The sequence below is a fragment of the Pyrgilauda ruficollis genome, unplaced genomic scaffold (assembly GCF_017590135.1).
Source record: "Pyrgilauda ruficollis isolate IOZ18807 unplaced genomic scaffold, ASM1759013v1 scaffold140, whole genome shotgun sequence".
Classification (NCBI taxonomy): Eukaryota; Metazoa; Chordata; class Aves; order Passeriformes; family Passeridae; genus Pyrgilauda; species Pyrgilauda ruficollis.
In genome coordinates, this window is record NW_024512544.1 from 613,487 (window position 1) to 641,403 (window position 27,917).

Consider the following 27,917-nt stretch of genomic DNA (forward strand, 5'->3'; position numbering starts at 1 on the left):
AGCTAACAACTGTATGTTTATTTGCAAAAGAGACTGCTTTTCTACACTGGAAGCCAGCCTGTACCTCTTCCTTCTCCCCAAACAGGGGTAAGGCTCTTCCCAGAGTGACCAACTCTTGCTAAGCACAGGCTGCAGGAGCCTCCCAGTTACTCCAGTGACATCTGGCTGCCGGTGAGGCCGTGCCCAGAGAGGGCTCAGTGGTGGAACAGACGGAGGTTGGTGTGGATGAGGGTGATCCCCAGCTCGTTGCAGGCCTCGATCACCACGTCGTCGGCAGCCGAGCCCGACGGGGCGGCGATGAACTGCACTCCACTCTGCACAGACAGGGAGGAGGGCAAACATCAGAGGATGGAAACCCAAAATCCCCCTCAGAAGGAGCTGGCAGTCCCAGTTTTTCATCCACATCCCACTGAACAAAGGCTTCCAGTCCCAAAGATGCTCCTTAAGGGAGCAGGAAGTTCTCTCTGCTGCTCAGAAAAAACCCTAAAATGGTTCCTTTGGAAGCAACAGCCCTTGGCTTGATACTCCTAAATGGTTTAATAAACTTAATCCTCTATTCATCCCAAATCAACAAAATGAGCAATGACTGGATAATTACTGTCCATGTGAGAGCTGTAACCACCAGGAACATCCTTCCCAGGATCTGCTATCCTAGCGCATGGATTTTGCTCAGCAGTGCTCACAGAATGAAAAGGACAAGCTTGGGCTGCGCAGCCATTCCCCAGGAGCCACCCCAGCCTCCTGGAGCCATGCCAGCACCCTGGAGCCACCCCAGCCTCCTGGAGCCACCCCAGCCTCCTGGCCCTGCCACGGCCTTACCCTCTTGGCTCTGTCGACGTTATCCCTAAAAGGGAAGAAGGCGTCGGAGCTGAGGGACACAGCAGACAGCTTGGCAATCCACTGCTTCTTCTCTGCTTCCGTCAGCTGCTTGGGCACCTCTTCAAACAAGGCCTGCCACTTCAGCAGGTCCTCATCCTGCAGGCATGAGAAGCCAGCTCAGCCCCAGAGCACACAGCTCCCGCAGTTCCCTGCCAGGGGGATGAGTGATGGCCTCCCTCCAATCCCGGGATTTCTGCTCCATGACTCTGCTGCTGGGAACTTCATACCAGAGGGCTTAAAACACATCACCACCATCAGCTCTTTCTGCATCCTTTTAACTCCTTCCCTCTCCTCACCACAGGACCTGAGGGATTCCTTCTCTCCCTCCTGAATTCCAAGATGGTCTGCCTGCAGTGTGCTGCTCCATGAATGCCAGCAGGCATCTGGTAGATGACTTAACCCATGACCAACGGCAGCTCAGTTTATGATTCACCTTCTGAAACAGCAACTGATCCAGTTCTTACCCTTTTAAACAAGCAACTGCTCACAAGGTGATTCACAAGGTCCCTAACCCAGCTCTTGGCTTTTGATACTTAAAAAGGACATACTATTTTGTTGTCTCACTATGGCCTGTAACGGGACGGTCAGAATTTGGATTCTGAGACTCCAAAGTGCCACACAAGGAGCTCTGTGTGAGGAGCCACTGATAGGGCAGGGAGAACTGGAACATCAGCTGGAGCTTTAACCCATCCTCACCGCTGGGAAGAGCCAGCAGCTGAAGCCAAGCTGCTCACTGAGGCACAGGGCAGGCTCCAGCTCCCGGGGCTGTGGGTGCAGTATGGGAGAGGCAAATCAGGACACTTTGCCAGTAGATGACCTGGGGGGATGGATCACCATCACCGGGACGCCCCAGCTCTGGAGTCACCCACTCCAACACACAGCAGGCGTAACCGGCACAGAGAGCTGGCCCGGCAGGAGCCGCGCTGCGAGGGAGGCCGCGGCAGCCCTCACCTCTCCGATGGTGTCGGTGACGTACTGGTCGATGGCGTTGGAGATCTCGGCCCTCTTCACGCCCGCCTTGAACCTCATGGCAAGCACGCGCGGGTGGTGCCGCAGCCACCAGTTGTTGGCCTTGTCCCCGGCCAGGCGCGTGCAGTGGATGCGCGACTGCTGCCCCGCGCCGATCCCGATCACCTGCGGCACCGCACACGGGTCAGAGCCACGGCTGCAGCGCAAAGACCTCCCCCAGGTTAGCTGCTCCTCCCCCAGAGGTGTAGGTGAGGAGTGGGGAATGCCTGCTTTCCCGATCCTGTAAATTGCAGCTGTTTGCGCCGCTAGCTTCCACAGCTCTTTGGAGCTGACAGTCACGCTCAAACACTGATGTTCTTTCACCCTCCTAAATAACACAGCCCCAGCCATCAGTCAAAGCATTAACCTCAGGAGAGGGACACAATTACGGCTTCCTGCCTCTTCTGGAAAGGGACACTTCAGTCAGAGCGTTAATGTCTGAGCCCAGGGCACCCAAACACCATCATCTCTCCGCTGGGTCAGGCACACACAGCTGAACCACATCAGCTGAGAGGTGCAGTGGATGAGGGGCAGTTTGTCTGGCAAGGCTGATAAGGAAGCAAACCCTCCCTCACTCAGGAATGCTGGTCAGTGGCACTGTTACATCCATGAATTGTCAAGGCCCTGCAGCTACCACACATCTCCTACACTGCCATCTGCCAGAATCCAGGCTTTTGGAAATAGCTGCTGCTAACCCTGTTTAACAGCACTTGTGCTCGATCTCTAACAGATCAGCAAAATCCACACACTGGTTTTATGTCAAGGAAGCTGCTATGAAAGTACAGCACTGGCTCAGCTTCTGCAGCCAGACCCGGCCACCAGGGACGTCAGACCGGGGCTGGTAACTTTTGTCCATCCTGTGGGTCCTGCTTCCTATGGAGAACTCCTGCCATTCCAGTCTGGAGATCTGACAGGAAACAAGTCTCTCCCATCATTTCCTGCTCAGCCACAGCTGAGCTGTTCTCCAGGGACACAGGGCTGAGGCTTGAGGTGCTGGCCAGTGCCTCAGAATTCCCAGCTCAGACTGGGACAGATGGTAAAGCCATAAGCAGGCTGCCCTCAAAGAATGACTCATTTGTCTTCCCATTCATCAGGACACAGTGACTTCACCTCTTACCAGAACTATAAAACATTCTGCTGGATCCTGTTCCCCCAAGGAGCAAATGAAAGGCTTGGGAAGCTTGGGCTGCTATCAGATATAATCTGCTCAGCCATAACTGAAGTCACCAGTGTGTAATAAACCCACAGGGATATTGGTGGTACCACAAACACTGGACAGACACAAAGTTTTTTACAGTTTAGTGGCACCTTGCCCCTAACAAACACTGCTGATGTCCAACCTCTGCTCTCAACCCACCCACTTACACTTCCAAGGGACCCTGGACCCACAGGAGCTCGACAGCAGCTGCACACTGGTGTGTTATCACTTCCACAGAGGTTCATCCTCCCTCCCTGCACCAAGGAGAGGGCTGGCTGTGTCCCACAGCACACCAGGAACTGCCACCCAGCCCTTCAGAGTGGGACCAGCAAGGCTAGGCCAAGGCAGGCATTTTTAGCTGGGGATGCAGATGGTGCAGAGCACCCCAGACTGACTGCTGCTAGCTGGGGCCAAAATACCATGAAACATCCCCAAGTTTCTAATGCTTGGGATTCCTGTGTCCTTTCCCAGCCAGAATGGTGTCTCAGTCTTCATCATGTCCTTGTGAGCTGTGGCCTGGCACTCCTGTGATGGAATAGGGTGCTCTGCTACCTGTCAGCATCCAAGAACCTTTCTAAAGAGCCTTTTCCTTTCCTCTGTGGACCACCCGAAGTATTTCACTTTTTTTGTGACCTAAATTTTGTCAAGAGATGAGTAACTACATTTTGGCTTGTATTCAACAACTCCTAAATGGCAGGGACTTTGTACTTCAGTTGATCAAAGTGATTCAGCTTGTAAATTCTTCACAAGCATCCCCACATCTGCAGAGGTTTATCTCTAACACTTTTTCAAGCCATTGTTCTGCCTTTTCTAAAAGCACAGGTTGTGATAAACACTGCTGGGGAAGATTTCCTCAATCCAGCCTGGAATTTCTGGTCTCAAGAAGAGAAATCAGTAATTTTTTAGCTTTTCTGCTTAATAACACAACCTCTAGACTCGTACCTGCATCTCCCCTCATGCTGGCCTGCAGCTATTCCCTGCTTTTTTCACTTTGTAAAATCCTTCTCTGTACACCTCATCACTCCCTGCCCCACATGGTGCCCTTCCCCCCACAAAAACACAGCCAAACCTTCAAAATCCTCCACAAAGGAGCCATTCCCCCCTCCTTTCCTACACAAAAATTATGTTTCTTTCAGAGCCTCATCTCCTGGGAATCCAAAGTGCTTAAGCAGAGCCTATTAAGTGTGAGCAGTGAAAGGAGACAGGAGTACAGGGTGAGCAGAAAAAAAAAAAATCTGTCACTTAACAGAAAAAAGATTGGGTGAAAATTAAGAATTACTTGACTAAAAACACTTTGGTTCACAGGAGAGTCAAACACACTCCATGGCTGGAATGCTGTGCAACAGCACAGAGTGGATGAGATGGATAATGCCCTAAGGATTCTTGCAAAATGATCCAGACTCGTCTGGGTTTACTCAAATTTACCCTGGGTAATGAATGAAAACAAAAACCCCTAAAGACACTTGGAAATATAGAAATCTAATACAGGACTTGACCATTGGGAAGACAAACAAAACAGGGAAGTCACTGGGAAAGCGTAAGGTAAATTAACAGGTTTGTTTTATGGTACTGTACAGAGAATAAAGAAAGAATAATTTTAAATTGCTAATTTAAAACATGATGGTGTCATTAAAGCAAGTGTAAATCAACGTGGTACAAGCTGAAAGTCAGCCAGAACAAGTGGAAGTGTTTATTGCAATTAGTGGCAGCTGGCTTCCTGCAAATGAAGTGACACTCAGGTCCAGAAATGCTTCCCACTCCACACCTTCCTGGAATGTACTAACACAGCTACCTTGCTGGAGGGGCTGATGTCTCATACAGCAGAGCTTTCCCAGGCATCCCCATTTCTTAGGGATGCTGTGAGGCTGAAATAACTCCTGGAAAGCAAGCTGGACTTGCCAGGCTTGGCTCACCCAATCCAGGTGAGATCTGGAGGAGCAGATGAAGAGTAGCAATGTGGAAGGTGCTTTCCACATGAAATCTGCAAGCCCCCTCTGCAGCCCAGCCAGCTGAATCCCTGCCTGCCCAGGCTGCTCCCTCCTGCCCCCTCCCTTCCATATGGTACATCCATTACCACACACACTCTGGAAACATCTGCAGCACCACGCTCAGCCCAGGCCTGCAAAAGCACTGGGGAAATTGGAAGTTGCTGCTGTGATGAGGGGAAAGAGCAAAGACAGGGACACCTTTGTTCTGGGGCTATGAGATCTAACACTGCTGAGTGCAGAAAATCACTTAAAAACAACAAAAAAACCAAACCGACCAAAAAACCCCAACACAAAGCAGAATGAAAGACAAATGCTGGATCTCCAGAGACATCACCTGAGGAACCACAGAGCACACAACCCCAGGAAGTCCAGTGAGACAGCACTGCAGCCTTTTCAGGCTGTACCAACAACCTGACACACATCAGTGCCAATGGAGAGCACTGCAGCTCAGTCTCAGTCTCTACCTGTAGGGTTCACTCTTTGATCCATTTTGCTGATTTATAATGCACTAAAGCTCAAAAACATTCTGTGTATTCTCCTTCTGTATTTTTTAAGCAATCCAGGCCTACTGAAGAACTTCCATGGAGAGCAAAGAGCCAGCTAAAGAGCACCATTACAAGCGTGATCTGCTGGGCAACAATAAAACTTTCAGCATATTTACATCAACTTTTAGATAAATTATTTAGGTTGAACACCTGGTGACAACTTTGAAAGAACAGACTTCTTTAAAATTCAAGATTCAAACTGAAAGAGGGGAAGTTTAGGTTAGGTGTTAGAAAGAAATTTTTCCCTGTGAGGGGGTGAGGCCCTGGCACAGGGTGCCCAGAGAAGTTGTGGCTGCCCCATCCCTGGAATTGTTCCAGGCCAAGCTGGACAGGGCTTGGAGCAACCTGGGATAGTGGAAGGTGTCCATGCCCATGGCAGGGTGTGGAATGTGATGGGCTTTAAGGTCCTTTCTAGCCCAAAACCTCTGTGTGACCATATGATTCATAATCTCAATTACACATTTGCTAATGCCCCTATAAATTCCAACATCCATCACCAGCTTCTTTAAAAAGTACAATCAGGGAAAACAGAAGATTTTTATTACCCCAGAGGGGTGAAAAAAAGAAAGCATATCCCATTTTTCTAAGGAAAAAGTGAAAACAAAGAAGCATTTGGACAGTCAGAATCCAAATGGAATTTCCTAAGGCTCTACACTGACTACAACACACCCTGAGAAAAATGATGTGAAAGAACAGAGTAGTTCAAAAGAAATGACTCAAGGCCACAGTGCAGAAGCCCTTAAGAGCTTTTCCAACCCCACCAATGAAAGAGCCAGCCCTGCCATGACCACGAAAAAATGGCAGTGAGGTTTTGAAGCAGCATCTTGAGAAGCAACTGAAGGGCAGCTCCTCTGGCCCTGTTCAGCAGCTCCCCACGTGCTGGAGGGTTTTCCAGGGCTGGCTGTGAGCAGGGGGTGGGGAAGCCCTGCTGCAGCTCCCTACCTGGCCATCCTTGGCGTAGCAGACCGAGTTGGACTGGGTGTACTTGACAGCAATGCTGGCCACGATCAGGTCCCGGACAGCAGCCTCGGGCAGCTGGAACAGAGCACCACTGTCAGCACCACCCTGACAGCCCTGCTGCACCCCAGCCACACACAGGGAAAACAAGGCAGCTAAGAAGACCCTGCTTTGGTCAATTAACGGCTAATTGTGTTTAGATTAAAACCCGTGAATGATTGTTTGGCAGCTGATCTCCCAACTCTCAGGGGTAAAACTCAATCTCAGTGGGTTCCATCACTGGCCTTCAGCCTGAAAACTCCTCTGCATTTCCTGTCATCAGATGTGCTCACAGGCAAAAAACAGGACCACGACAATTAGAACAGCTCCCAAAATCTGTATTATTTTTAAGTTCCATTCCTAATTTAGGAAAACTATTTTTATTACCTCAGTATCTCAACTTGCTTCTGAGCCCATGACTAATTGTGTGCTCATTAATGTCTGATGTCTGATCTCATTCTCATTAAAAAAACAGAGACAAAGGAATCACTGAAAACTTTCTGGTGATGTGGGCTCTAATTGCTGAGCAGTTGCAGCCAGGCCAGAGTTTATACAACACCATGCACACAAAAGGGTAAGGTAAACAATGAGTCAGGAGATGTGATGGATCCTTAGCATATGGCTGCCTCACCATAAAAAAAATGCACATGGTAGCTTCTTGTTTACAAAGAGTATTTACAAATATTGTGGTAGTCTGAGACAATGGGAAAGGTTCAGCTCCTCTTATTTATCCAAGGAATCAAAACAAAGGAAAGCTATCTTGATTTACTCAAGTATATTAGGACCAGGAAGTCCACTGCATTGTTTATTAGGAGCCAGTTAAACCTCATTAAAACAATTTAGGCGCTCTTGAAATTGCCCAGTGGTAAATTCCCTGTTGAAGGCACAGCAGTTCATTCATTCCACGTGTCTTTAAGCTCATTCATCTCCCACACTCACGTTTTTGTTCTTGGTGACAATGTTCTTGAACAGCGACCGGTCGATGACCGCATTGTTCCTCTTCTGCATCAGGTTCAGGCCATAGAGGGTCCGGACCTCCAGGTCATCGGGCTCATAGTGGGGATCCATCTGAAAGCCAAAGACAGCCCAGTAAAGCACTTTTACACCAAAACCTATAGTCTCCCAGTTTCCACACAGAGGAGAAAAACATGCACACACACAGAGCCTTCCAGAGGGAGGCAGGAATATTTGGAGCTGCTTCCTACGTGCCTCGAGCTACAACTCCCAACCCTCTGTGGCATTCAAGAACAGTGAACGTGATTCTTTCCAGAGCTGCACTCTCCACCAGAAGGCAACATCCCCATCCCAGCTGGAAGCACAATTAATTTACACCAGCCCAGAGATCAGGTTAACTGGAACTGTGACACTGCACTCAGGTCCACCCATGCATGGCCTTACTCAGAATTTTGGGAGCCCTAGCTGAGGTTTCAGACAGGAAACAACCCAGACTAAGGTGACCAGCTCTAAATAGGAGCGTGCACATGCTTTATGTGGTTTTCCTAATCCACTGAAATGTTTCAGACCAACTTTCCTTAGCATTGCTCTGCATTCAGCCCTGAGGACACAGGCTTCATCAATGTGACCTCATCCTTGCGAAGTTAATTGAATTCCAGGAGGTAATCAGCTGCCAAGACTGTCTGCAATTTCATTCCTTCTTGCCTGGAGCTCCTGAGCCATCTTTCTCCAGCTCCCCTGGCAGCTAGACTACAATTGCAACTTCAGCTAAGCCTTGGATTTTCTTTTTGTGATGCTATAGTGAAGTTCTCTGCTCATTTGTCTCTCAGAGGCAGCAGAAATAGGACTTGACAGCAATCTGTGATCCATGAGTCATGTTCACCAAAACTGGGTGATTTCAGAGTCCCAACAATCACTGCAGGAACTAGGAAGGCAACCTGACCCTGACTTGACCACAGAATATTAATACTGCTTGACAAGCATGCTGGCTGCAGCGCGTGAAGGTGCATCATCTCAGTCCAAAGTGTCTGTGCTTCCAGCTCCATCCCTGACTGGAGCAGGGGTACAAACCTGGAGGACACAGTAAGCACCGTTCTTCTTTTTGGAAAGGATTTTGAGAGCTTCTTCCTCATAGCCAGGAGCCACCACACCATCAGACACCTGCAACACAGAGAGATTTCAGCTTCCACAGGAGAAAAATGAAACAGGGGCTAAGCCTGAAAGCTGCACCAGCCATTTCCTGCACTGAAGACACACTTCTCTTGGGCTCTGTCTGTATCCTACAACAGCAAAAGCACTGTTACAGTATGGGTTTCAGTCCTGGAAACAAAAGCCAGCAGAGCATTGTGAGCTCCTGGCAGAAGTCAGTAAAAAGCCCCCCACACCCCTCTAATCAGAATGGAACTAATAACTAACATCCTGCTCCAGGGGGAAACAGCTTGATCATGACATCCCCACTTCTCAGCCCTAACAGTAAACGTGGCTTGAAATCCAATACATCCTTATTTCAACAGTGACACTCCTGAGGAGGCAAAAACCCTGGAAAAAGAGCTGTTAAGAGCATGGAAACTGAGAGTTTACATTCATCAGTGCCGGAAGCAATACACAACTTCCACATTTGTGCCTTACAGCGTGGGTGAGGTTCTTCTCATTTTCAGCAGCACTCTACCAAAAGTTACCCTCACAAACTAGCTAAATATGCTCTTCCATTTGTTTGGCATCATAAAATCACAGAATGGTTTGGTTGGAAAAGGCCACCTCACTCCATCCTCCTGTTGTGGAGAAGGATACCTCCCACTAGACCAGACTGCTCCAAAACTAAAAGATTCTGTGGAAGAAGCACAGCCTGGGAAGCGGCTGAGCCTACATGTAAGTGGCATGTAGCAACCTATTTCCGAATTTCTGCCTTGGGCAAGGGGCTGGCTATCAGCATTGCAGTCCTTCTTTTCTCCCATGACAGCTGCTCAACCAGACATTTGTAACAGCCTAACCAGAGCTCCTTCCCAGAGGTTTGCAATCACCTCATGGAAAGCAGCATTGCCAGCTCTGCTGTTTCACAGGCTCCAGCACACAGCCAGGTGATAATTGGTAGGGAAAAAAAAAAGCATCAAAAGACTGGTGTAAATTCTGCACTCCAGATCAGAGGATGACACAAATAGCCCAGTAAAAGTCCTCCTGGTAAAATGGGTCAGTTCCCAACAAAAAGGCTGTTACAAACCAATGGCTGCATCTGAAATGATTCTCCTTGACACTTTGGAATGATGTGCTGCTGTCACTGACCTCTCTGGAGATGATCTTGGCAGTAGCCACGTCACAGACATCAGACAGGGCAATGAAGTCACCAAAAGAGGACATCCGATCAGCACCTGAAAAATCCTGATTTTACTCATCTGTCAAACTTCAGCATCAGACAAAGAAAACTCTCCACTCCTACAGTTCAGTCAATTGCTGTGATAGCTAAGAATTTAATCCCACCACAGCAAAAATAACAAAAAAGAGGCCATAAAAGCAACAAGGATGAAAAATCCTACCTCAAACACATGGACCTTTAAATATTCCCATAGTTCAGATATTCTTCCTTCTTCACTGCCTCTGTCAAAGCTCTAACTCTGTAATGACTACCTCCAGCACTGCAAGCAGCCCAGCTGTACCCTTGGTGGCAGGAGGACAAGGAGAGGCAAGGATCACACAGAAAGATATTAGATGGGAGACAGTTGGAAAAAGAAGAAAGCTTTTAGATGGCTATGCTCCCACCTAGCTTTTCCTGCAAGAAAGCAGATCCAGAGATGTGGCAAATTTTTTCTTCTTTTGTTTTAAAATAAGTATTTTCTATTTAATGGCATAGCTAAGGTGAAATCAATTCCCATCACAAATGCTCCACTACTCAGGAAGGTCAATTCTTCTGTCCCTGCCATTCTAAGGGTTTATTTTTCTAGGAATCATGCGATGGTTTTGTGAGAGCAACATTCAAAGGTGGTCTGTGAAAAATGAACCCAAGCCAACATGCTCCTTACCAAGTCTGCCTTGTTTTTTGTAATCTCTGCAGATTTTCTAGGAATGCCATGGAAAATGAGAGACATAGCAAAGTATCTCAGCTAAGCAGAGGAAGCTGGCTTTGTTAACTTTTTTTAGTGAGCTCTGAAGTACAAAAGCATTTAAAAAAACTCCATCAAATACCAGACAGAAACATCTCTACTCCAGTTAAATATTCCTGAGAAGAGCAGCCCAATGCTGAGTGCGCTATCAGCACTGCTGTTTATCCAGATCCTTTAGTCAAAGCCCCATATATATGTGTGTGTGTGTATGTATAAATTTAAATTTAAAAACATATCATCTTACACGTCTTCTATATTCGCCAGGGAACAGAATCCAAACTAGTTTTAGCTCTTTGGAACCATATACAAGGGCTGGTCTCTTGGAAAGCAACTTCTGATAGGCAATCAGGAAGATCCTTATGGAGAAAACCCCCCTGGAGGAGGAGTGTGGTGCACAGGGAAGAGCAGGCCAAGAGCTGAGGATGCTGCTCAGGTGCTGAGCCCCGAGCTCAGCTCTTTGCACAGGTCTGCTGGGTTTATTTGGAGCCCTCACCTCTGCTCCGGGCGTAGGCAGAGGCCAAGGGCGTCAGGGTCTTGTGCAGGTCGTGCACCATGCACACTTGGGCCTCCTCCTCGCTGAGAGGCACTCCAACAGCAGCACCTAGTGGGAAACACGAGCCAGGGCGCTCCAGCTGCCGCTGCCTGCCCCAGGGCCTGGCCCACGCAGCCGGGGGAGGGCAGCAGGGCCCAGCCTACCTGCGGGACTGACGTGCTTGAAGGAGGCTGCGGCCGGAATGCCCAGAGCCTGCTTGAGCTCCTTCACCAGCTGCCACGCATTGAGGGCGTCGCAGAGGTTGATGAACCCAGGAGAGCCATTCACCACTGCAAACACAGCACAGGGACACGTTAAGGCAGGCAAAGCCCTCTCCCCAGAGCCTGGAGAGCCAGCACAAAGGATTTCCCCAGAGAGCACTCAAATCACTACAAACTGTTCTTGTTCAATGACCCTGGCTCCTCAGCAACTGGTGGAGTGCCCAGAAATCCACACCAAGAGTAAAGGCCATTTAAAAGTCTGCTCTCAAAATGTTTTGCTCTGGCCCTGAAAGAAGAACTGCTTGTACTGACATGGCAGCACTGTGAGCATTTCAGGAGACTGGAGGACAAAAGATCATTTCAACAATAATCCAGATTCAGGAGGAATGAGCATAGCGTTGCTCTGCTGCCATACTGGCAGGCAGACTTGCAAGCAGATCAACCTCCAGTGCAGGAATGGAAAAGCTTCCTAAGAGGTCCCAGAGCTGAAATGGGGAAAATGCTGCAACACAAAGCTTCGCTGCTTATTCAGCAGGACAAGGCCCACACACATTGAAAGCAGTCTTAAGAACAAGAGTAGCCAGACTTTCACTCCAAAACAGGGTTTTCCCTCACTATGACCATGCTGTGGCAAGTGGCACACCCTTGTAAAATGGCACAGAGATACACCAGACCTGTCCCAAATTTTCAAGTGGAACACCATCAGCAGAAGCAGCATTCTACAAACCCAAGGTAATAACCCCCGCTCAAATCCATCAAAGAAAGAAAGACAAAAAAAGAACAAGACCAATTCAAACCTAGAGAAAACCAGCTTGGTTTCTAGGTAAACAGTGACACAAAGAAAAAAAAAACAAAAAAACGGGGGAAGATACTAAATAAAGAAAATTCCAAGTAGAAAAGCACCTTAAAAGGATGATGAGGTTTTCCTTTGCAAAATCAGGATCTAATGTCATGCAGAAAGTACACTACATAAATCTGTTCAAAGCATCTTGGACACATAATCCTACAGCAACAGAGAACACGGAGCTGCAATTGGTCTTCTGGGGCTCAACAATGCAGCTTTCCTGTCTCATACAGCTCAACTTCTAACTGCAAAGTTAGTGCCTCTCAGTAATAAAGCAGCTGTGAAGACACCGCTGGCCATCCCCTGGACTAAGGAACAAGATGGTCTTTCAGTTTCAAAGACATGTCCAAGCACCTCCATTCCCACCTATCCCAGAGCTTCCTCCAGGCCAGCAGAGCTGAGGCCTCACCTGTCAGGGGCAGTTTGGGGCTCGTGGTGTAGAGCTGCGCAGGACTCTGGTGAGGATTCATGCCGTACCTCAGGGGCAGCTGCGACACTCCCTTGCTGTACTCCTTCCTAAAGTAGTCAGAGATGGCTGCATCGTACTGAGCAGTGTGGGTGAAGGCCTGGGGACACAACAGGGGACACTTGTCAACTTAGAAACATCACTTTAGAGAGGATTTGGTGTTTAAACGGTAAAGAACCTCTTTCTACAAGAGCCTGGCCCGGCCCTTCAGGGCAGGAAAACGTGACCAACCTTGAGTGCCAGCAGCCGCCGGGTTTCCATAGCAGTGTCTTTGTCCCTTGAGGCTGCCATCTCTTTAGCTACTGCAGCATAGTCTGCAGGGTCACACAGGACTGTCACACGGGCGTGGTTCTTGGCAGCTGCCCGCAGCAAGGCCACTCCCCCTGCAAGAGAGGGGCACGGCATGGAGCACTTCCCTCCTGGACACAGCATCATCAGGGGGCATGGAGTGCTTCCCTCCTGGACACAGCATCATCAGGGGCATGGAGTGCTTCCCTCCTGGACACAGCATCATCAGGGGCATGGAGTGCTTCCCTCCTGGACACAGCACCATCAGGGGGCAGGGAGCACTTCCCTCCTGCACACAGCATCATCAGGGGGCATGGAGTGCTTCCCTCCTGGACACAGCACCATCAGGGGGCAGGGAGCACTTCCCTCCTGCACACAGCATCATCAGAGGGCATGGAGTGTTTCCCTCCTGGACACAGCACCATCAGGGGGCAGGGAGCACTTCCCTCCTGCACACAGCATCATCAGAGGGCATGGAGTGCTTCCCCCCTGGACACAGCACCATCAGGGGGCAGGGAGCACTTCCCTCCTGGACACAGCACCATCAGGGGGCACGGCTGAGGCCAGGAAGGGACAGAAAGGGATGAGCACCATTGCTCCTTTGTGCCAGATGAATGTGTCCCCCCTCTCCAGCACAGAGAGGGGTTAGAGTGCTCTTCAAAATGCTCAAGGCTGGTGGGTTTGACACAATCTGCTGGTGAAGGTGCACACTGACTGGGCTTGGCAGACCCAGGCAGAGCTGCAGAGGCAAGGGAACAGGATGTGATGAGCAACTGGATGTCTTGGTTTGAAATTTCCAACCTAAGACACTGGGGCAAGAACGTCTTCCAGCAGCACAGCCACATCCCGAAGAAGATGGCTGTCCCCACACATGGCTTAACCACCATTCCCTGCACACTGAGTCTGCAGAAAGATTTGCTTTCATACTGCCACACAACAGAGGTTCCCAAATGTCTCTGCAAATAATAATGAATCTTGCCCAGGTCCTCTGTGTGAGATAAAATGCCACACTTCTCCCCTTCAGTCTGACTGCACTGCTATTGCAACTCTTTAAATCATACAAGATACTAGGCTGCTGCAAAGGAAAAGTAGAGGTTGGCATTGCTTCATGCAGAGCAAGTATTACTCCATAAAACATTTAATAGAGAGCTCTGCTGGGCATCATTTGGACTAAACTACTGCAAGAAAATCCAATCCCAATCCAAGCACATGGCACAGAACTGTGCCTGTGCTGTTCACAGGCTGCCAAGCAGAGATGCTGCAGTGAAGGCACAGCAAGCCTTTGGGGTTAATAACTAGCAGCAGGAGAAAACATGCTAATGTCCAAAGCAGGAGTCCATGTTTCCCACCTCAGGTCCTGAGTAGTCTCCCACATACTCAGACCAACCCTTCCCTTCACTTCCTGCAGTGAAGTTCTCACTCATCCTCAGAGCACTTCCAGTGGCTCAGCTCTGCTCTCCAAAGCTCATGTCTTTTTAAATTTCTATTACACAGTCAGGCTGCAAAAGAGGTTTAGTCTGCTCTCCATGTTTCAGCAGGAAGCATGGTCCACCTGGCCTTTCCTAGCACAGCCCCCAGGCTCCCTTAGGGCAGTGCATGACTTGCCCCCATGCAGCATGCCTTGCCAGCCTGTTGTTGACACTTTAATTGCTTAAAAGCAATGAGGCTTACCCAGCTATGCCTTCAGCCTGCTCCTTGCAGCTCCTGAGCAGACTTCCTTTACAGGTGTGCAAAGACCACCAAACAAAAAGAGAAGAGCTGAGACCACTCAGAGTTCAGAAGTATAGTTTGTCTGGAAAGCAGAGTTACTTCCCCTTCAACTTACCAATATCAATCTTTTCCACTGCATCCTGTACAGTCACACCAGGAGAAGACACAGTCTTCACAAAGGGGTACAGGTTGCACACCACAACTCTAGAGAATTGAGGGGGAAAACTGGGTTATTCAGCAAGAAATAAAAGTGCCAAACTGAGCTTGGCAAGCACAATCGCCAGTGATTTTATGATCTTGTCTCTCAGATCAGGGACCAGCATAAAATGCTGTGGCCAAGAGTGGTGCTCAGCCCAAGGGCAAGTGATGGTACAGTGCATTATAACATTGAAATGAACTCTGTGTATCCAACAATGTCAGAGCCACAGCTTACAGCAACCAGATTAAAGGAAGACATACATGTGGCTGAATATAAATGTTTAGTTATTTTGGTGCCCAACTCGAGCCATTTCAAATGACTTCAAAATGGGCTCTCAGCAATACTGAACGTGGGCATCCACCAATTCTCAAAAGAGAGTAAGTACCCAAGAAAGGTCCACTGCAAACAAAGTCCAATCAATCTAATTTTCCACAACTTTTCCAAGAGCAGAAAATGACCTACATGTCACCTTGTGGACTTTTAAAATACCAACAATATATGAAACACGAGTGTGCAGCCCAAATGCCATAAAGCTTCTGTAGCACATGAAAGCAAGGGAGAAAATCCACTTTTCCCTCTCAGGCTAAGACTGGACCTTACTGGAATTAGTTTTTCCATCTGATCTAGAAGCAGGTCTGTATTCCAGCAAGTATGATGTAATAACTTGCCTGTCCCATCCTACCAGAGCCACAGGAACTGCAGTGAAAGGAAAGATTTGTTCTGACCTTCACAAACAGGGTTTTTAATCCAAGAGAATTAATTTACTCTCTTGATCTGAGTACATGAAGGTATCGAACTCCAAGGCATGCTCAGTGTGGCACAGAACTGCTGTGATGAGTACCCTCGTGTCCAACTTACAATATTCCTTTGTTCCCACTCCCTGTGAACTCCAGCAGAAGGGATGATAAGCTTCCAGTACGGCTTTCAGAGCCCCCCATGTCTCTAAATTTCCTACAACGTCTTTTATTGTCTCTTGTGTTTCTGATGCCCCCTTCTCCCCGATCCATTCATGCTCCTGACCTGCTGCAAACCATCAGGAACCTGTGGACTTTAACATTGCTAACACTTTTACCTGTGCAAACCAAGACAATCAATATCAGGCTTTCCTTCACTGACTTGGATATGCAAATTTTATGCAACTATGCAAAGGCAGTCCTGCTGAGGATCAGCTACTTCTGCTTTTTGCAAGAGAACCTGAATCCAAATTACCAGTCTGGATACAAGTGCACCATAAGTCACTGATGTAAGGGCACATTATTCCCCCTGCAATTCAGAAGAGCCTGCTTTAATATGCAGCATGCTCTGAAGAGCCACCACTGCTGAGCCATCTAAGAGGATTCCTGTGGTTTTAAATTTCAGGTTTTCAAATTCAGCCCAGAAATCCATCCATCAGTTTCTAAAAGTAATTTTAAAACTCCAGATGCATTCTGGCCCACAGTCATACTGTACCTCCCACCCTGGCTACACCTACAATTTGCTATGTCCAGCTCAGCCATTTGCTTCTGAACCAGGAGCTACTCCCTGATGTACAACTGGTTATTCACAAGCAGTAGTTGGATGCTAACACCAGTTAGTTACATACAGCCCCTAACTGCTCTGTGGGATTGAACTAAGTAAACACATTCCAACAAAACCTGAAAAAACCCTAAACTTTGGTACATTAGTGCACAAAGTTTGTAACTTCAGCTTCTGGATGCAGCTCGCTTGCTCCCAAGACAGCTCTCTAAGTTTAAGTTTTCTGTCTCTTATCTGTGTGTTTTCTGTCTGAACAAACGTAGCGTTCCTGACCCATTTTCCGTGGCTATTCTTTATTTATGTGTTGAAACTCAGTAAACATTATGCAAATATCAAAGGGTATATTTACTAAGCAAGCATTTCAAAATCAGGAATTGCCATCTGATCAGACACGTGGAACCAACCTGAGGGAAGATGAGCCAGCTTCAAAAGTACTGAACTCAACTCTGCAACACGTGTAACGTGGCCCTACGCTGACTGAGAGTAACGTGTCAAATTTCCCAGGGAACCAGCAGAAATTCAGACCTCTGAGTTCCCTGTGGAAACCACAACATAATTTTCTTGTTTCAGCTTTCTCTTACTACAAGTGCTGAAGAGGCTCCTTTAGAAAATTATGTTTTTAAATACACAGTACGTCCTGCCAGGGCAAAGAAAGGAGACTGCAGATCTGCTGGTGCGCAGAGGTTATAATTCCTACTGCTCCCCCTCCTCGGTGTTGACTGAGCTCTGCTGTTGGTTTTTGATTACTGATGGATTGCACCACATCCCCCAACATTTACCTTACAAGGCTGAAATCCTGTTTCTTCATATCAGCATTATCCTCTGGAATATTGCGAGCCAAGATGCCTAATTGCAAAAAAACAGTACATCTTCATTAAAAATACAATTAAATCACCACCAGATTTTTAATTCAACATCTCCCTTCACACTGTGCTTTTGTCCTCAGAGCCTTCCTGTCTTAACTTTTGCATTGCAGTTCAGACAACACCCTCAGCCCCTGCTCCTTTATTCCACTTTACAGTCTTTGGCTGTTCAAATTCCATGCTAACAGGTGGAATGCTAAATCCCAGAGTACTCCAAATACTGACCAGCAACCTCAACAGTGCACTTTCTAAGCACTCGGTTGCTACCCTTAACACACAGAAACCATCATCAAGGACTTCAGGGGAGAGAAAAAGGGCACCTGCCCTATGAGACAAGGGAAGCAAGAGAGGATGAGCAGCGCAGGTGGCTGGTGGGGTCTAGGAACTCAGAGAAACATGAGGGTGACAGGCTGGCACAGTGTGAGGAGCAGCACAGTCCTGTGTTCAGGATCAGGGGAGATTGTCTCCAGCCCTCACATACGATGGGAACAGGTTCCACTTGAGGTACCTCAAGCACAGCAACAGGAGATGAAAGAGCAGATGGATTAATGTGCAGGCAGACCAGTTATCAGAGATCCTCCCTGCTGAAGAGGAGTCAGAGAACCTCAGAGCATGCAGGAATCACCCCCAAAGCCTACGCTGCTGTGTTCCTTGTGCTGCACTCCAGACCCACCCACGGGTTAAACTCAGTGCAGCTGACTCTGCAGAGGCATTTACAGAGAAGCTCTGTTACTTATAGCCCCAGGGAGAGAGCTCTGCTAGCTGCAGAGGTGCCAGCATTGCAACAAGGAGGTAATTCAGGCACCCTGCACTTCTCCACCCCGTGGCTTTTCACCTCTCCTTCTGCTCCTGGAGCAAATCTGTTCTCGTTACTCGGATCTTCCACACAACCCTTAGAAAAGGCATCTGTCAACTCCTCCTTCCACCCTCCCTGCCCTCTTTCAGAGTGAAAGATGTATCAGCAGAAACATACCAGCATGGACTGCAGGATGAAGGGTTTTCACACGCCCGCCCAGCATCTCAGGGAAGCCTGTCAGGTCCGAGACATCTCTGCCCAAGAAGAAAACAGATGTGCCACACTGACTTTATCTAGAGGTTAAATGACCAAAACCAAAGAAAATTTACAGATTTCACTACAAAACCTCCCTGTGCCAAAGGGACAACAACTGCTTTTCCCATGGATAGAAATAGAGTTCATGGGTCACACCTAACTAAGCAGTACAGCTTGAATACACTGGAATAACCGAGATAAGCAAACCCCAAGCCAAAATGGTCTACAGAGAAAATGGAAGGCCATGTGGAGCTGCTCTTCCTCCCAGCTTAGTTTCACCACTCCTTTTGACTGTTTAGGGTGATGATAAAAATAATGAGGGAAGGGGAAACGTCAGCATCCTTTGCTTCAGGTTTCACTGACAGCACAGCCAAGGAAATAAGTTAGAGACACAACCAAGGCCTGGGTAACAGTGAGCTCTGGAGGTGAAGAAAATTCGTGCTGATGTGTCCCAGGTGCCAACCACTGCATTCACAGGGACCAAAAACGGAGTCACAGTCACCTGTCCTGCCAAATACTTGACTTTTTTTCATCACTGCACTGAAACCCATTTTTATTTGGCCAGAGCTGCTTTTTTTTTTAATCACAGCATAGAACAAACCAGAATAAATTTGTCCAGAATCACGGTCTAGAACAGCCAGTGACTGTATGTGACCTTTTTCCAGCAGTGGATGCACAACACTTAAAAGGCTCCATCTGCATTAAGTGATTGTGCTGGGAAAATTATTTGTGACCAGTGAAGTCCAGCGAGCTTCAACATGCTCCTGATACACCCATGCTGTCCCAGGACCAGGCAAAAAGATCAGCTTCCACCTGGCTGTGAGGAGCAGAACTCAGGGCAGATTAAGAACATCAAGGTAAGAGGTATTTCCCATGGAAATAAAGCTGGCTCGAGGCAGACAAGGAATCCCAACAAAAAGCTCCTCACAGTAACGCGCCTCAGCCAACAGACCCGTGGACAAAATGGTTCTGAAGTTTGCTTTGGGGCAAGGTTTTCTTTTTTTATTGTTGTTTTTGAAGGGAAGACTTCTTTCACACCAGCTTTCACTCATTTTTGTTCACAGAGAAAACAATGTAAGCAAGCTCAGGGCCCAAAAGAGCATTTTTGGCGGCGATGTACAGGGGAGTGTGTGTACCTGACCGGCAAGCCAGCATCCCTCAGGGACTTGGCCGTTCCTCCGGAGGCAATTAAACCCAGGCCAAGCGCATTCAGGCTCTTCGCAAATTCCACCAGGTTGGTCTTGTCAGAGACGCTGAGTAAAGCTGGCAGGCGGGAAGAGCACGAGTGTTTGAGTTTTAACGGCGGAACACAAAACAACAGGATTAAGCGAGTGAAGCTTTTATAAGTTGCGTAGTTTAGGAGTTTATGCGGTGCCTGGGGAGGGGAAGGGGAGCAGCACCAGAGCCTCGCGGCTCTCCTCAGGGGAAGCCGCCCCTCAGGCGAGGCCACGGCCTCAGGGCGGGCGCCTCAGGGCGCGGGCCCGATCGCCTCAGCGCCTTCCCGCTCGCCGAGCCCTGCCCCGGGAACGAGGGACACGAGCAGCGCCTGCCCGCCCTCGGCACCCCGCGCGGGAACCGCCGCTGAGGCGCCTTCCGGGGCCGCCCTGCCGAGCCGCACCGGCGGCCATTGCGGGGCACCGCGGCGGCAGGGCACCCCCCAGCCCTCAGGGACACCCTCCCCGCGGCCATCGCCCGCCCCGCGTTACCGAGCTGCTGCCGCGCGGCCATGGCGCCGTCGGTGGGTGCAGGAGGGCGCGGAGGCCAGGAGAGGACGAGCGGCGGCGGCCCGGCGGGATTTGGGCGCACGGGGGCGGGAGGCGGAGGGGGCGGCCCGACGGGGAATGGAGGGAGGCGGTGGCGGGGTCGGGTGGTGGGCACGTGTTTTTTGGGACACACGCGTGGCCTGGGGGTGAGGATGCCCCGGAGGGTGAAGGTGCCCCGTGGTCTTGTGTGGGCAACGTGTGGGCGAGCGGGTGTTCCTGCTGCTCCGGGCGTGTGTGTGCACGACATGAGACACACGCAGACACACACATACACTCGTAAATCTGTGTGCATTGCCATGGGTGCACCACACCCACACCCAGGTACCACACACACACATATATATACATACATACACTCGTAAGTCTGTGTGCATTGCCATGGGTGCACCCCACCCACACCCAGGTACGTGTATGTGCACACACGCACACACATACAGAATGTTCGGTGGTGGGAAACCCAGCCTGGCACACAGATGAAAGGTGTGCCAAGGTGAGATGCAGGTGAGGCAAAACCTCTTCACAGTGGGAGGTTGTGCAGTAAGGACCATTAATTTCTTGCAGGAGTACTGACAGGAGTTTCATCTATGGAAAGTCCTCTCGCAGAGCTTCCACACGGGCAGAGGCAAAGCACTCATTTAAGAAGTCTGAGGTAAAAAATCGTTTGCAAATAGCAAAATGATGCTTTTCTTTGTTTATTTTTTATTTGTCTCCCTAAGGGGAGCTTTCTTCCCTCTGTGGGCCTCCAAATTTCCTGATACTCCTTGCAAAAGTGCTTTGTTTGTTTTCCTGCTAGCCTGTGGTTCGCAGGTAACACTGACTGAACGCGTTGGCTTTAACTGGTTAAAATCTCTGCTGTGCCCCTGTACACCCCAGCAGGGTTCAGCTGCAGCACTGGGGCAGCACTGCTCTGCACATGGAGAGCTCTGCAGTCAATTTGCAGCACAAGCCCCGGCTCCACCTGGTAATATTGAATGGGCAATTCTGTCAGCACGGGCAGGCCCCCGAGGCGTCCCTGCGTACTTCTGTCACATTTTCATCGGCCACACAGGGGTTCACTGTACACCTGCAGCTCCCAGAGCACTCAGGCTGCATTAGGCTCTCCACTCGCTTTACAAGAGAAGGAATAAATGGAAGTTTTTAGCTCTTGCAGGCAAAAAGGTGGGAAGTACAGGGCAAAATGCAGCTGGAAGGCCCAGACACTTGGCTGTTTTGATTTGTGAGTCTCTGGGCTTGGGCAGTATTGTCTGTGTGAGGAAGAGTAAGCCAGAAATACCAAACATACTGAATAAACCCAGTGTATGTATTACTCTCAGTAGCAGCTAGTGACAAGCAGCAATAAATTACTGCTCAGAGCGTGGCTGGGGCCAAATGAAAATACACTGTTAAGTGGTACGTGAGCACTATCATTATGAAAATACACACCTTGGAGAGAATAAGTTGTGCACAGAGTACAGCTGAGGCGAGCTTTGGTGGTGATGGATGTATGGGCAAATGAACAATTTGACAGAGCACTGCATTTTTATCCAACGTTGGAGAGTGACTGTGTATTCCACCAGGGTGCCTGGTGGCCCTGTCAGCCTGTGTACAAGGACAGGGACACTGCTGCCTTCAGACAAACAGTGGGAGGGACATTGCCAGGGTCAATAATGGCGTTGGCTCTGTTGTCTGTCCAGCAGTTCGTTGTCCCTTGGCACCTGAGGTGAGGTTTCTGTTTGTGCAGGAGTGGCAGGGGGTGGTTTGGGGTGGTTTGGGCTTTATCCCTGTCCCAGCACAAGAAGGACACGGAGCTGTTGGAGCCAGAGGAGGTCACCAGCATGATTGAGGGATGGAGCACCTCTGCTGTGAGGAAAGGCTGGGAGAATTGGGATTGTTCATCCTGGAGAAGACAAGGATTTGGCATGACATAATTGTGGCCTCCCAGTGTCAGAGAAGCTGACAAGAAAGGTGGAGAGAGACTCTTTACAAGGGCCAGGAGTGACAGGACAGTGGGAGATGGGGTCAAACTGAAAGAGAGCAGGGTTAGATCGGACACAGGGAAAAAATTCTTCCCTATGAGGGCGGTGGTGCCCTGGCACAGGGTGCCCAGAGAAGCTGTGGCTGCCCCTGGATCCCTGGGAGTGTCCAAGGCCAGGCTGAATGAGGCTTGGAGCAATGTGGGATAGTGGAAGATTTCCTTGCCATGGCAGGGGTTGGAACTGGATGATCTTTAAGGTCCCTTCCAAGCCAAACCATTCTAGGATTCTGCATCTAAGAAGAGTTGTTCTGGCTATGTGCTAAAGGGGTGTCTGGATGTGATTGATATGCCCTGGTTTGGGGACGGCTTTGCAGGGAAATCAAACATTCTGCCTCCCCAGAGGTTTAGTTTTGCTTTATAGAGCTTAAATTTAATTGGTTTTGGTGATGTTTAAAGGATATTCAAATATCCTGTGCTCTGCTCATGTCCCATCATTTATTCAATAGGATGAGGTCTCATTGGAGCTTTTTCCTGGTGTTTTAAAGCATTACAGAAGCTCGTCCTGAGCCAAGAATGCAGTAACGTCATATTGGAAATAATGGGAAGAGGTAAATGCTAGAATTACAAACACCACATTAAGGTTATTTCTAAATCATACTAGGGCCTACATCCAAGAAAGAAAAATCAGGCTTAATAAGCACTGTGCTCTGCTGTGTTAATAAGGAGAAGTAAAAAGAGGTTGAAGCTGAATATAGGCCAACAAAAGGGATGGTGTTGCTGGTGTTAGGACAATACCCTAGATTCCCTTCTCTTTAGGCAGTAGGGAGCAAGTGGTGTTTTTTAACTTGGCTCTGAGTCTCTGTTGTGAGTCTGTTTTCTGTTGTTGGGGTTTTTGCATGTAGCAGACCAAGAAGGGTGTAGAAAAACAGGTCAGATTGGCTGTTGATTGATTTGTTAGGGTAGGAAGCAAGCAAGGTAGGATTCTCCAGCTACCTGCAGCTGCCTGTGGGCTAGCAGAGAGTGGGCTGGCCCTGCCAGTGGACAAGGATGACCCAGCCAAAAAGTAGGACTCAATTCAAAGTGGATTTCTGGCCTGGTTTGGGGCTTCAGAGATGAAGTGTCATGGGTGGTGTCATGGGCATGACACCAGTGGTCTGATCTGGATCTGTCTTAGCCCAGGAAAGGTGTCTCACCATCACAAGGCTGCTTTGGAAAAACATGTTATTGTGGGCATCTCTGCCTGTATGAACACAGTTCTCAGCTTTGAAATTCCCCATCCTACCAAGCTTGCCTTATTTAACCAGGCCCTGCTTTCATTTACATCCCTCCCCACGCCTTTCCTCAACAACCCCTAGCCTGTGCTATGCTCTGTGTTGCCCTCAGGCAAAGGTTGTGGTATTCAGCATGATGTAAGACAAATACACCTCTGTCCTACTCAAACTCCTCTTTTCTTCCCTGGCAGTTATTTAAGCGGGAAGCAAGGAAGTACATTGTTCTGATATCTGCTGTCTCCCTTGAGGATGCTGTTTGCCAGGCACTGGGCCTCAGTTTCTCCAGTCTCCCAGAGACCACAGTCTTGCAAGAACTTATCTATGCCCCTTACTGAGTACTATGGGATTAATTACTGCTAAAGTCTCCTGGAGGCTTCAAGTGCCCTGTCTCAGATGCTGCACAACAGCAGAGGTGAGAGTGCAATTGAATCCAGGCTGCTTCTCCAGGGTTACTGCTGTATGCAGGCTTTTGGTTTTATCTGCCTTTTGCTCTCAGGGTTCATGAGAACTTCAGGGTAAAATCTTCTTGGTTTCTCCTTCTTGGTTTTCTCCTTGGTGTATTCCAGAAGAAAGAGAGCTGCTAAGTATTGCTCTGTTGAATCTTTTTCAAGAGCTGCATCACACTGCCTGTGCCACTCACTGTGAGTTAACTCTGGGGTAGCTTCAGCTCTGAGCTGATGAGCAGGCTGGCCATGAGTGTTCCACAATAACAGAGAGGCTCAAGAGCCCTGATGCATTTTGAGTTTCTTTTTCAGCCCTTATCAGCTCGGAGCAGTTTTTGTTTTACTGTGCTCCTCGGAGGTCCCAGTTAAATCACATCCGTGCTGTGCCGGCTGTCGGCTGTCACTGTAAATCCCTGCTCAGGGTCCCACGGAGCTGCTGAGGTGACAATGAGCCTTTAGCTGAAGCTCAGAGACACCAAAGAGCTCAGAGACACCAAAGAGCACGTTCAACTTGACCTGGGGTGTGAAGGTCACATCCCCTCTTCACTCACCATCACCAGCGGTCGCTTTTCCCAAACCTGTGATAGCAATGCCTAATGCTTTTCCTGCAAAAGAACCAATTTCCTTGTAATAGAATGAATATTGCAGATTTCAGCCTGAGTTCTTCTCCTAATGCTCTGGGTTATGAATGAGACCCAAAGGTGCATAAACTGAAGGACGATTTATTTTCTGAACACTCCCATTCCTTTCCTTCCAGGGGCTGGTTCCTATCCAAGCACAGAAGGAAAAATAATACCAAAAAAATATGAAATAGTTTCTCTTGTTGGCAACTCAGTGCCTACTCTGTGATCTGAACTCCACATACAGGCTGTGGGTGAACAGGTCTGTTTACAATTGCAAATATGGGGTTTGCAGTATAAAAAAAAAATCCCATCCACTTTGAGGTTCCTTGCTTTGTCAGGCAGTTTGGTGAAAGGAAGAAAGAGAAAAGAGGAGGAAAGAAAAGAGGAGGAAATATTTTGTTTGGGTGTTTTTGCTGTAGGTGCGAAGAAATAACTTTATCCACAAATAACAGGCTGCTTCACCTTTTCACAGCACCATGGAATCCCAGAATGGTTTGGGTTGGAAGGGACCTCAAACTCATCTCATTGCACTCCCTGCCATGGGCAGGGGCACCTTCCACTATCCCAGGTTGCTCCAAGCCCTGTCCAACCTGGGCTTGGACACTTCCAGGGATGCAGCCACAGCTTCTCTGGGAAATTGAAATCACTGATTCATCGGTGTCTCCCTTTGCTCCCAGCTCTTTGGACACCAGTGTTTGTGTCCCTGGGTCAGAGGGCTGCTGCCGGGAGAGCTGTCCTGCCGGGAGAGCTGTCCTGCTGGATCCCGCCGGGATCCTGCCGGGATGCTGCCAAATGTGCAGGGAACAGGCTCCCACTAGAGCGCGCTAGGACAGTTAAAACGGAGCTGGTTTTCTGCTGGCATCGGGGTGGAACCATCAAAGATGCCTATCTAAGGAACGGCACTTCTGGTTTTCACCAGGGATTCTGGCTAAGTTCCCCATCTTTTGAGTACAGTTTCCCTGGATGAGTGTGCAGCAAAGCCAACTGTAGCTGCCTTAGAGCACTGAGGTTTGGGCTGGGACAAGTGCTGGCAAAAGCCTGGACAGAGGGCAGGGAGAAGCTTTGTCCTCGAGGCCTGTCTCATCTCACAGTCCCTTGTTTGCAGGTCTGTAAGGCAGAGGAAGTGGAAATCTGTGCAGTACCTGGACATGGACAGGAGTCCACCTCGAAGTCCCGCTGCTGGTCTGCTGTTGTCATTTGTGCATTTTGAAGCTACCCCTAACAAACTTGCCCAGCTTCACAGGAGAATTTCCTGCCTCCACCCAGGCCCTTAGACCCCTGTCTGCTACGCTCGTTTGCTTCATGTTTACTTAATTAGCCAGCTGGAGCATAATTCCTTTCATGATCCACGGTCTAATACATAAAGATGACAGTGACATGAATCTTGGCTTAGGTTTCAATTTGCATGTTAATTCATTGTGGTTCCCCAGATAGCTGGAATTTGCTCCAACAGGATCTGGGAGATGATGAAATGGGCAGGGTGTTCTCCTGTGTCCCAGTGAGGGCCTGGAGCGATAGGTGACATAGTTTTACTGTCCACCAGGCACCATCTCTGGTAGATCTCCAGCAAAAAGCAAAGCAAAGGTGAAAAGCAAAGCCAAAATCCTAGATGAGGAGCTTTTCTTAGTACAAAATGCAAACAGAGTCATGGCTCTGGTAGTTGAGAAGCATCTGGAAATCAGTGAAGCCTGGTGAGAGAGCCTGCAACAGATTAAGAAGGAGCAGTGATTTTACATAGCAATTCAGCCCCAGTCATCTCTGGTTCACAAAGCCCTCGACACACTTATCTAGAGAAGAGAGAGACTCCAGGCAGGGAGGAAACAGTGATTTCCCTGAGTGGCAGACAAGCCCATGTTGGCTGTGAAGGGTTTAGGCACAAACCCCATCACTCCCTGGGACTCATCTTTCTGTGTAACATCCAGGAGCTGGCTTACAGGGAAGGAAACGCTGCGAGCCTGTGTTCAGTTCCAGCTCTCTGGGGGAGACTGAGTTCCAGGCTCACAGGAGACTGACAGCAAACACAGGCAGAGCTGAAAAAACAGCGCCTTGCCAAAGGTGGCACGAGCTCTCTGGGACAGACAGCCGTAGGTGGTTATTTATCTGTTACATTAGAGCTGACTGAGATCCAGACCCTGGAGAGCCGGGATCCAGGATAAAAACAGGGCTTGCCGCAAGACCCTGTGAGCTGAATAGAAATCATGGCTAAATAGGAGGATGGGAAGAGAGACAGTTGTGTGAAGAGGCATGGCCAGCATCACACAGCAGGCAGTGCCACAGCCAGCGAGCCTTGGAGCAGTCTCTAGCTGGCAGATGGGTTTAGTTGCAGCAAATCATCCATTTTCAGATTTTGCTGATTTCACACAGTCTAATTTTAATAACAGAAGAAAAGAGTGAGACATTTTTTCATAAATCACTTGTTCCTTTCCTTTGTTTTTCCTCCCAAGTAACTGCACTAGGTAACTGTGTTTCGGCCTTAGAAACATGGATAATATTTTAATGAAGAATTGTGTGGACAAAAAAAATTGAAAATAAATGTTGTCTCTTCTCTGTGTTCAAAACCCAATGGCTTTGGATTCTCCAGGAGTTTCTTGTGCTTTCTGAAAATGCTGTTATCTTGTATGCCCTGCATTCATAATCAGTTGTGGTTCCTTCTTTCTGTTCTGACCTTTCTTGCTCAGAGTCTCAAGTCACAACAGGACAAGTTCTGGCTTTTCAAAATCATCTTCCTGATGCTTTATGGCTAGAAAAAGAAGGGGTTTTTGCCCCCCAAGAAAACATTGTTAAATCAAGCCTTTTCATTTTTCACCTCAATCAAAGCCAAGTTTCTCAGCTTTTCATTAAAAGCCAAGTATTTGAAGTTGTTCAGGAGGCCCTAAAATGAACATTTCCAGGTTCTAGAATAAACAGTGTAATTTTTCAGATACTACTTTTCAGGAAAGCAGGATTTAATCATGTAGCTTCTGTTCCATTAACTAGGTTCCATTAATATTTTGAGCTAGCTTAGTACAGCTGTTTGGGAATTGGAAAATGCAAGGTTATGATAAGCCAGTGGAAATTCAGTGAGGGGTGTTGGTGTTTCCCTGCATGAAACAGTGGGGGAAAAGCCTGTTCACAGCTGAAATCTCTTGGTGCTGAGTTCCATCAATCCTGGGCACAGAGCACATGTGGGAAATCCACCTGGAAGCAGCAGGGAGCCTTCAGCATGGGCATGACAAACATCACCCCTCATTAGGCAGAGCTGAGGCAGGTACTAATTAACCTGGAGCTGCAGTGGTGCTGCTCGTGCCTCCTGTCCTGATGATTCCTGACTCTCTCGGGGCTAGGGCAGGATCAGCGTTGGCTCTGCTTGTGGTGCAGCTTTCCTCCACCTTTTCCTCCACCTGTGTCCATGCATTTCAGGCATGGAAACTGTGTCCCTGTGCCCATCCCTGTGCTCAGTGGCTCTGGAGCCACTGGAGCTTTAATTGTGTGGAGCTGTTTTCCTGAGCTAAATTAGCAGACACATGGGGGT

General features: G+C 48.7%; 1 protein-coding gene and 1 long non-coding RNA gene across 2 annotated transcripts; one reads left to right on the forward strand and one right to left on the reverse strand.

The window, feature by feature from the left end:
• Window positions 1-20,167, reverse strand: ATIC (5-aminoimidazole-4-carboxamide ribonucleotide formyltransferase/IMP cyclohydrolase). The gene is made up of 16 exons (XM_041460219.1): window positions 20,059-20,167; window positions 19,489-19,615; window positions 18,275-18,351; window positions 17,218-17,284; window positions 14,840-14,928; window positions 12,958-13,109; window positions 12,670-12,826; window positions 11,360-11,485; window positions 11,157-11,264; window positions 9,849-9,934; window positions 8,640-8,729; window positions 7,554-7,682; window positions 6,561-6,653; window positions 1,831-2,013; window positions 820-975; window positions 1-314 (listed from the first exon to the last, which is right to left on the reverse strand). Exons 1-16 carry the CDS (start codon window positions 20,078-20,080, stop codon window positions 195-197), a joined length of 1,782 nt encoding a protein of 593 aa, XP_041316153.1. The 5' UTR covers window positions 20,081-20,167; the 3' UTR covers window positions 1-194.
• LOC121349613 lies at window positions 19,966-26,904 on the forward strand. Its single transcript, XR_005954565.1, has 4 exons — window positions 19,966-20,090; window positions 20,677-20,764; window positions 23,532-23,752; window positions 25,512-26,904. It is a non-coding gene; the product is annotated as an uncharacterized LOC121349613 (long non-coding RNA).
• The last annotated feature ends 1,013 nt before the right edge of the window (window positions 26,905-27,917 follow it).

What these genes read in the sequence shown, in the direction of transcription:
- ATIC (XM_041460219.1), bottom strand. Translation starts at nt 20,080, where the DNA reads ATGGCCGCGCGGCAGCAGCTCG. An exon ending in AGTGGAAAAGATTGATATTG is followed by an intron (nt 13,110 to 14,839) that starts GTAAGTTGAAGG and finishes CCTCTCTTGCAG; the next exon opens with GGGGAGTGGCCTTGCTGCGG. An exon ending in GCTACGCCAAGGATGGCCAG is followed by an intron (nt 2,014 to 6,560) that starts GTAGGGAGCTGC and finishes GCGGTGCCGCAG; the next exon opens with GTGATCGGGATCGGCGCGGG.